At 40.7% G+C, this 10460-nt stretch overlaps 1 protein-coding gene across 1 annotated transcript; it reads left to right on the top strand.

Moving 5' to 3' along the window:
- Window positions 1–390: 390 nt before the first annotated feature.
- si:ch211-71n6.4 (para-nitrobenzyl esterase) lies at window positions 391–9410 on the top strand (the record flags this gene model as incomplete). The annotated part of the gene is given in 7 exon segments (XM_034211770.1): window positions 391–504; window positions 2119–2315; window positions 2762–2964; window positions 3402–3460; window positions 6042–6210; window positions 6898–7128; window positions 7885–9410. Coding segments are annotated over 6 exon segments (779 nt in total), but the record flags the coding sequence as incomplete, so codon positions are not given.
- Window positions 9411–10460: the final 1050 nt, after the last annotated feature.

Genomic DNA, 10460 nt, shown 5'->3' with positions numbered 1-10460 from the left:
AACAAGCCGTTTACCTCTTGGCTGATGCAATAATAATTTTTACTTTGTTCTGCAGTCTGATTGGATGCTAAAATAAGTCTTTACATTCCCATTAAGATGTGCATATTTACCCATGTGAGTCAGAGGGTTTATTTTTTGTAATATTTGCATCCTTGTGTTGGGGGATTGCTGTTACATAATGCTGTGAAAGGACCCGGTAAAAGCCTGCAAAAAGTGGCAGAAAGACATTATTAGTTTGAGTACTCCTGACACCGTGGCCCATGTCCTCGCTCCCCAGCCTTGAGAAGAGTTATCTTTAGTTTGAGCCGGTTGTTTCTGGGCGCCTGAAATAAGGCCACATCAAATCTGGTTGTTTATTTTGCTAATGGACCCCCCTTCTTCGTCCATCTTCCTCAGGGAACTACGGCTTCATGGACCAGATCGCAGCTCTGAAGTGGGTCCAGGAAAACATCCACATGTTCGGAGGAGATCCTGAGAAAGTCACCATATTCGGACAGAGCTCAGGTATGAAACAGTTTTTTTAAGTTTACAAAATGTGTGACCAGTAAAGCAACGTTTTGCTTTGATTTGTCCTAAATGTGTTGCTCATATTACAATGAATTTGACACAGAGTAGGCCGACCCTGAAGGCCACATCTCCCTGGTCCAATCGGATTCCTCCATTTGATTGAATTATTGCAGAAAATCATCTCTGTGTCAGATAAATGTTTATGATACTTATACGTTTTGGATTTATTGCCATAACATTTGGTCTTCTTCTTGCTCCTCGGTTGACTTGTAACAACTTTGATTACTATACAACTTTTCCATTGCCATCCTAAGGTCAATATTTTACTTTGTCCAATACTTTCGGTTTATGTCCACAACACTAATTAAGCTTCTTATCGTTTTGTTCAGCAGGATAATCTCCACATATTAACCAGGGTTGCCAACTCTCACGCATCTGGCATGTGACACACGCTTTCACTCTCAGTCTCACGCTCTCACGCTGCCCAAACTATTCTCACGCCAAAAACAAGATGAACCGGCGATCGTTTTTGGTTGGTTATTTACAATGTTGAGTTGACAGCTGCTCAAGCTGTGGATCCGCTCCCTCCCCGCCCCCACCACTCTTAACAACGCTAACAGACAGCAGAGCAGTGGGAGCCGGTTGGTCAATCCCCGACCCGTATTGCGCATGCGCAGATCTAAGATCCAGTAGAAATTATAAAGAGTAAAAGTCTGCTCCTTATTGTTCTACTAGGCCAAAATAGATTCAGAGTGTATGAGAGTGAGAGTGTGTTAATGAATATATTTGGCAGTTTGGAGTAAGTCTGTAGATTTGTGTGTGTGTGTGTTTCATGTATAGGCCTCTCACGATAATTAATTTTGTTGGATACATTTTCCCGGAAATTATTGCGATAAACGATAATATTGTCGGCACCGTTGTATGACCATTTTAGACCACCGACATAATGGTAATATATAATAATAATTCAAGTACATCCTTTCAAACGGCTAGTCACATCCTCATGTAAATGTATCGAGGTCAGAAAAGTTATCGAGTTCATTTTTATTTATCGTACGATAAGTCAATTAATTGCTTATCGCGACAGGCACATAATATAACAGTGGAAACAAACATGTGTTTGACTTTCATTAGTGAATGAAACTTTATGCCCTTTATATTCTGTGTCCAATATTGTGTATTTGTATATATTGTATATATATATGCTAAGTTCCCGCTGCTGACACGATAGCAGTCATTTAGTGCATTATGTGTAATTAAACCCATGATATCAAAATCTCACTCCAGCCAGGTACCCCAAGTTGGCAACCCTGGATAAACACCACTTTATGATTTTTGAAGTAAAAAGCTATGACTTTCAAAGATAAAATACAATTATATACAGTTAAGTAACTTTAAAATAAGAAATGAATTAAAATGAACATATATACATGCATATTTGGGTCCTATATACATATTAGATATAAAGGAAAATGATCAATTCCTGCAGCTCTCTTTGTGGCTAGAGAAGAGAACGGGACAGTTTAGTATGATCTGTGTCTATCATAAAATGTAATATTTGTCTTTCTTTTTGTATTAAACACCAACTGTATGTATGTTATTGTGTGTAAGGTGGGACGTCGGTGTGGACCATGATGATGTCTCCGCTGGCGAAGGGTCTGTTTCGGGCGGCGGTGGATATGAGCGGCTCGTACGTCTACAACGCCACGCTGGAACAAGCCGAGTCCGACAACCTGCTGTTCCTGCAGAGGACGGGCTGCAGCGACCCGAGCTGCCTGAGACGCCTCCCCATCGCCGACGTCCTGAAGGTGCCAGCTCTGCACATCCTGTACAATATCACTATCCTTGATGTGGTTTTGAACATGATATGGCGTTTTATCTCCTTTTTTAAAGCTAAGGACCCAGAATCAGCAGTTCTCTAACAGGGCTGAAATAGAGGGGTATGAGGATTTCTAAAATGCATGACCTGTTTGGTATTTTGAGCAAACACTTAATAGACATGTTTTTTATATATTGTATATATCTGAGACCCATAATATATGCCTAAAAATAGCATGATAGGAGACCTTTAAATTATGTCACCAAAAATCGTTTGTAAAAGTCAACTATGTTTTTGTATATATCTGAGACCTATTATATATTGATGAAAAACAGTATAATAGGGGACATTTAATATAGAGATTTGATTTTTATGTGATTTAAAAAGGGTTTTTGGTGACATCCTTTAAAAGCCAACTCCCCCGCTCCTCCCCAGGCCATCCCGTGGCAGGAGTTCCCGTCCTGGGCTGCAGACGAGGTGATGGACCTCCCCCTCAGAGGACACTTCGTGGGCCCCAAGGCGGTGGTGGACGGATACGTGTTGGAGGCTCCTCCCTTCGAGGTGTGGGAGAAGAAGAAAGGAAACTACAACGACGTCCCGTTTGTTATCGGGACGACGGAGCAGGAGGCAGACTTCAGGTGAGAGGACGCCTGGTTCAGGTTCCTTACTGTCAGCTGCTAGGATAGGATAGGATAAGAGGTATTTTATTGATCCCAATTTGGGAAATGTTTGTATTGCAGCAGCATAAAAAGACAAGGCAATATACAATGAACTGTTACAGGATGTGTATTTTGTGAAATGTGTAACTTTTTTATCTTTAATACTTTTGTATGCATGCTTCTAGGTAACATTAAGCTGTCTTTGGCTCTGTTCTGCTGTAACAATGTACATGTCCCCTCTGTGGGACTAATAAAGGTATTCTGATTCTGAATACAAAAATAAAAAGTCTAGAAATAATCAAAAAAGTAGAAACTATTCATGTTGAATTAACAAAAACAAAATATAAAGCAAGTTATTATATATACATAAGTATGTGATTAAACTCATGTGTGTGTGTGTGTGTCTCTCTCTGTAGCCCACGAGCTGAAAACATCTCTTCTTGGACCTGGGGCGACTACAGCTGGTTTGTGACAGGTAACAGCTGTTTATTAATACATTTAATGCAACATTAATGAAATGTTATTCTCATTCTCATGTGTTTATCAGTATGTAGTGTCTCTACTTTAAAGAGTCCTCTCCTGCTGATGTTCAGGTGTTTATCAGTATGTAGTGTCTCTACTTTAAAGAGTCCTCTCCTGCTGATGTTCAGGTGTATATCAGTATGTAGTGTCTCTACTTTAAAGAGTCCTCTCCTGCTGATGTTCAGGTGTATATCAGTATGTAGTGTCTCTACTTTTAAAGAGTCCTCTCCTACTGATGTTCAGGTGTATATCAGTATGTAGTGTCTCTACTTAAAGAGTCCTCTCCTGCTGATGTTCAGGTGTATATCAGTATGTAGTGTCTCTACTTCAAAGAGTCCTCTGCTGCTGATGTTCAGGTGTATATCAGTATGTAGTGTCTCTACTTTAAAGAGTCCTCTCCTACTGATGTTCAGGTGTATATCAGTATGTAGTGTCTCTACTTTAAAGAGTCCTCTCCTGCTGATGTTCAGGTGTATATCAGTATGTAGTGTCTCTACTTTAAAGAGTCCTCTCCTGCTGATGTTCAGGTGTATATCAGTATGTAGTGTCTCTACTTTAAAGAGTCCTCTCCTACTGATGTTCAGGTTCTATATCAGTATGTAGTGTCTCTACTTTAAAGAGTCCTCTCCTACTGATGTTCAGGTGTATATCAGTATGTAGTGTCTCTACTTTAAATAGTCCTCTCCTGCTGATGTTCAGGTGTATATCAGTATGTAGTGTCTCTACTTTAAAGAGTCCTCTCCTGCTGATGTTCACGTGTATATCAGTATGTAGTGTCTCTACTTTAAAGAGTCCTCTCCTACTGATGTTCAGGTGTATATCAGTATGTAGTGTCTCTACTTTAAAGAGTCCTCTCCTGCTGATGTTCAGGTGTATATCAGTATGTAGTGTCTCTACTTTAAAGAGTCCTCTCCTGCTGATGTTTCACGTGTATATCAGTATGTAGTGTCTCTACTTTAAAGAGTCCTCTCCTGCTGATGTTCAGGTGTATATCAGTATGTAGTGTCTCTACTTTAAAGAGTCCTCTCCTGCTGATGTTCAGGTGTATATTAGTATGTAGTGTCTCTACTTTAAAGAGTCCTCTCCTACTGATGTTCAGGTGTATATCAGTATGTAGTGTCTCTACTTTAAAGAGTCCTCTCCTGGCTGATGTTCAGGTTGTATATCAGTCTGTAGTGGTCTCTACTTTAAGAGTCCTCTCCTACTGATGTTCAGGTTGTATATCAGTATGTAGTGTCACTACTTTAAAGAGTCCTCTCCTGCTGATGTTCAGGTGTATATCAGTATGTAGTGTCTCTACTTTAAAGAGTCCTCTCCTGCTGATGTTCAAGTGTATATCAGTATGTAGTGTCTCTACTTTAAAGAGTCCTCTCCTGCTGATGACAGCGTGTGGTGCTGAAATAGCCAATATGCGGTTGTGGTGTGACAAACACCAGCTTACTAAATCATTCAAACGTAATGTTTACTTAATGTGAACAGTAACAAGTTCAGTCAAAACATTGACAACAAAATCGGAGAAAGCTGCTTGATCATGGAGGGCGAGGGGTAGTGGTGCATATGCTGCCACCCCATTTGGCAGCTTTGTTTTGAAAGAAAGTTGATTCAAACGCACAAAAGCTTTAGATCTTAATAAGCTTGTCAGCAGTGGCGGACTGGCCATCTGTAGAATCTGTTAGAATCAAAGAACGGCACCGCAACGCCCCCCCCCCCCCCCCCAAGCATTCGAAGGTGTCACATGTTTTAACAATCAATTACTTAAAGGGGACCTATGATGCAAAATGCACTTTTGTAGGTCTTTTATACATGAATATGTGTCCCCGGTGTCAGGGAACTCACCAAGTGTCAGAAAACACAACCCTCTCTCTTTTCCTCCGTACCCAAATCTCTAAAAACGGGGCTGCAACGGAGCTGATCCAGATTTGAAATTGTTCTGACGTCAGAAACGGGGTGCTCCGCCTATATGGGCAACTCTCCACCTATCAGGGGAAGAAGAGGTTGCCGTGGCATGGTAACAGCATGGTAACAGCATGGTAACAGCATGGTAACAGCATGGTAACAGCATGGTAACAGCATGGTAACATGACGCTCGTGCCTCGCCCCCCTCCTTTGCAGGGGGGCGTGGTCAGCTGCAGCTCATTTGCCACAGAATCAGCCCTTGTGAAAACAGGGCTGGAAAAGAGCAAATAGAGCAAAATGAGGCATGGCTAAAATGCATGATCTGTTTGGTATTTTGAAAAAAAAACTTCACAGACATTCTTTATATAGGTATGACCCTACAATATATTATTCAAATATAGCATGATAGGTCCACTTTAAATTAGCCTTTGATTATGTTCCGGCCCGCCATCTAGTGGCTCAGAAAAAAATTGGCCCAAGGCCAAACTTAATTGCCGACCCCTGCTATATACTGTGTGTGGCTTCGCCGGTCACACAGACTAAAAACCTTCGAATGAGAAGGTGTGTCCAACTTTTGACTGGTAGTGTATCTGTAAATATAATTCTGTCTTGTATATCCTCTTCGCTTCTCCTCACAGATAAACTCCGGTCCTTCTCTGAGACCCTCCCCAGCGATGCACTGGAGTTGTACCCGAGCTCCGCCCGCTGTCCGACGGCACAGACCGCTGCCCGGAGCGCAGCTTCACCTCCATGGTGTCCGACATCCGGGTCACCTGCCCAACAACGACCTCGCCAGGAGGGCCGCAGGTGAACTGCTTCACACCTGATACCACGAAATGTGTTTTAAATGGGAACAATTAATCTGGTATTATTCTATATATTATATATATAATATATCACGTACAATGTATGGGGAGTCTAATGGAGGTGTTGAAGGCATGGGGAGGAGTGTGTGGGAGAGAAAACTCACTCTAGAGTAACACCAATACAACCAACTGTGAACATTCATAAACACACCTCCGCCCCTCAAAGACTGCAACCACTACTATTTCGAAATATTTATGGATATTTTACTTGCATCCTTTGGCTACTATAACCCTTTATGAACACACAGTTAGAAATACACTACATTTATACAGTTGTGTATATGTAACGTTTTTAGACTGTAAGTGTAAACATGCACATTGATATTGAATTTTATCTTGTTGCACTGTCATCGCTACTACCTCGCTTTTACCACTCTTATTTATTTGTGTCTATTTTTTCTGCAGTGAGAGTTGCCAAAGACATTTCGTTGTACTTTGTACGATGACAATAAAGATATATTCTATTCTATTCTAGAGGGGATTTGGGGATTGTAGCCTTTGCAGACCATTTGCATGCACTTAACCCTATCGGTATAAACACTTCAGGAAAAGGGAAAAACCCACCCAAAAGCACATTAGGGCCCCTTGAATGTGAATCTGTTGGTCTGATCCCCCTCCCTGTGCTCAGAGGCTCTGGACAGCCCGGGTACCGGTACGTTGTGTGACGCCACCCCCTCTGGCCCGGTGTGAACTTGTCCGGGAGACTTGCTGCCGTTCCCTAGCCGCTTCTCCTTCCACTGCCTGGACACCCTCTCGTTCTTCAGGGGTCTGGAGGCGGCGCTGGGGAAGAAGCTCTCTGACGGAGACCGGAGCTTCCAGGATCTCATCACAAAACACCTCGTCACCTTCGCCAAAACAGGTCAACATGCTTCCTGTGCATGTGATCTGTGATCAATTCAGAATCAGAAATGGAGATGCTGCGGCTGTTAAGTGTTGTGACGCCTTGAAATACGCTTTAAATTAGATGGTCTTCTTCTGCAGTTTCACGGACCGTGCGTCCTCTAACCTGACCTGTAATGATAAAATAGCACACATTTCTAGTTTATCCGTATTTTGGGTTTTTCTTTGTCCTGAGGGATGACACCTGTGTGTGTGTGTGTGTGTGTTCGTGTGTGTGTGTGTGTGGGTGTGTGTGTGTGTGTGTGTGTGTGTGTGTGTGTGTGTGTGATGTGTGTGTGTGTGTGTGTGTGTGTGTGTGTGTGTGTGTGTGTGTGTGTGTGTGTGTGTGTGTGTGTGTGTGTGTGTGTGTGTGTGAATTCCACTAAGGGATCCTCAATAAATAACCATCTGAATGAAATAAAATCAATCTTTCGATACATATATTAGTAAACATTTGTTTCTATATCATGTGACCCATTTACTCACAAGCAGGCAGTCTTGTTTACAGAACTGCATAGACTTAACAAGGGTTTGGTTCACAAACACATTACTTAATTTAACCTAGAGTAGAGTCAGGTTTTCACAGATGTCTTCACAACAAAACAATTAAATGAAAACGAAAAAGCAGACGTGTGCCTTTCCAGATATCCTGGCTAATCTGTATATTTAAACGACTCCAACGATGTGTCCAGTCCATGTTATACATCCATGAAAACCCTCCTCTTCTGTCCTGCAGGTAAGATGGCGGACGAGTGGCCAGAATACCCAGCAGCCACTGCTCTCCTGTCCCGACCAGCTGTCCGCCGGTGCAGAGCTACTCGTCCACTCGCTGTCAGCTGTGGGAGGAAACGGTCTCTTTGCGTACGCCTGGACCAAACTGACCAACCCCTGACCTTCATCACTTACTCCTCTTCACTGGACTTTATTCAAATCACTGATTTGGATCTCACGCAAAACCGACTGTGAGTTTAAAAGCGCACCGTAAATGTTGCAAAGATGTGTTTGAGATCTAATAAGCTTCATTTTGAAGTATTATGAAGTATTAAAAACAGTCGTACCTTTTTGTAAATATCTACAGAACTGCATACAACTAACAAGAGTGTGGTTCACAAACACATTACTTCATTTAACCTGGAGTGGAGTCAGGTTTTATGTCCTCACAATAAAACATGAAAGTGTTATTCTGTGTTATTAAAAGATGTGGAATTTGAAATACCTTTTACTGAAGGAATAGGAAACCTTAAAGCATACTATGTGGATTATCAGTTTCTGTGGTGCTTGAGAGACCAAGGTATGAATCAGAGTAATACAACATTATGTATGACTCATTTTAGCAGCAGTTACTCTCTAAAGCACAGAAACACATCCACTGACCCCCTCGAGGTGATGCATTGCCAAATGTTGTGTATGGCTTGAAATGTCCAACCAATGATGCCAAAAACATCCAGTATGCAGAAAAATAAGAATATCTAACGGCTATCTGCATTAAAGAATCCATGACACACTTCTAGAAGGACATATTTGATGATCAAAAGGTATTTTGTTAAGAATATATGTATGTTTTTTGAAAATCCTGCATTGTATGCCTTTAACTTTCCATTTTGGCTTCGTACACTAGAGGTGGGAAAGTGTTTTTTGTGTAGACTGAGTTGGAGTAAGTTACTGTACACAGAACTGAGAGTTGGTTCAAAGTGAATAACAGTGTATCGTACAATCAAAGAAAATGGGAATCAGGATGTGTGAGGGACACTGTATGTCATCATTTGTGTGTTAGGTCCTTGAAAAGTGTCGAGGAAAGTGATGTATTTTAATTGGCAATACCAAGTAATACTGTTGAACGTTAGAAACATTTCCTGTCAAGTAAAGTTGACATACGTTTCTAAATTCAGGGAAATGTTTGTGGTAAAAAGGGAATTTTTTGAATAACTTTGTTAACCTGTGAATATGTCGGTTCAATGTGTGAAGTCCTGCAGTTTGCACCATTTCCTAACCTCTCCTCTTTGCACTTCCTGTGATTATTTTATAACATAAATATTTCTTTGCACTCATGAACGATTAAGATGCATATGAAGCTTTTAAGTAGATTACAACGGGAGCTTAAATTCACATGTAACTAAATCTGAAACAATATATTCTTCTTTAACCACTTATGAGCTTTTGCAATTATAAATTATGATTATGTCATCATGCTTTTTGTTTGTTAATGCATTGGAAATGTTGTCACCTATTATAGCCTAATAAAATTGACACAAAACAACATTACATCTTATATTTACTTCAAAACGTTATGCGCACTGACTGTAATGTTCTGTTTTCAGGATTCAAATGTATTCTTGCAGTCGGTTAGAAATAATTGCTATTGTTATATTTAGTTTCATTTTGGATGCCCTTTCAACTTGATAAGATCCATCCATCCATCCATCTTCTCCCGCTTATCCGTGGTCGGGTCGCGGGGGTAGCAGTTCCAGCAGAGAGCCCCAAAGGTTCCTTCCCCTGGCGACATCAACCAGCTCTGACTGGGGGATCCCAAGGCGCTCCCAGGCCAGCGAAGAGATATAATCCCTCCACCTGGTCCTAGGTCTACCCCTTGGTCTCTTCCCAGCTGGACGTGCCTGGAAACACCTCCCTAGGAGGCTCCCAGGTGGCATCCTAACTAGTGCCCGAACCACCTCAAATCACATTAAATTATTACTATAAGATAATTAAATTATCTTATCAAAAATGGATAAGATACTTTCTTTAATTTCAATTCAACTTAACATTGTATTTATATTCAAGTCAATTGAGTAACAGTGAAATCTGTTTTTGATAACAATGCATAGTGGTATCAGTGGTATCCACCTAGCTAGCCTTATTAGCTACTTAGCTAGCTAGTTAATAATGCTAACTACAATGTACAATGTTTTCTTTCTGCTATTATAGTATTATATGGTAATATTTATAAAAGGACCAAACACTTTATGACTATACACTTGAACATGTAACTAGTGATTGTTCACTCAAGGTGCATACGATGAACATTAAGAGGAGATAATAATTCAGAAACTACTGAACAATTCAACAACGTAAATAAAGACGATATTGTTAGACATGGGCTACAATGCCTCAAACTTCTAGATAATTCCACAATTAAATAAGGGTTCAATGTTTTTGGTTTATGAGGATTTACATTTCTTACAACAAGAATTAGCTAAGTGTGTTGGTTTGTGCATCATCACTCTGCTGCATACTTTAAATTAATATGATCCAAATGATATATCAATTAATTTCGACAGGGAATATAAAGTTTTTCAGGTTTGGAGGGTAGAGTTT

This window comes from Gymnodraco acuticeps, unplaced genomic scaffold (genome assembly GCF_902827175.1).
Source record: "Gymnodraco acuticeps unplaced genomic scaffold, fGymAcu1.1, whole genome shotgun sequence".
NCBI lineage: Eukaryota > Metazoa > Chordata > Actinopteri > Perciformes > Bathydraconidae > Gymnodraco > Gymnodraco acuticeps.
Note: the sequence above shows the minus strand (reverse complement) of the source record. Positions and strands in the feature narration are given on the sequence as shown.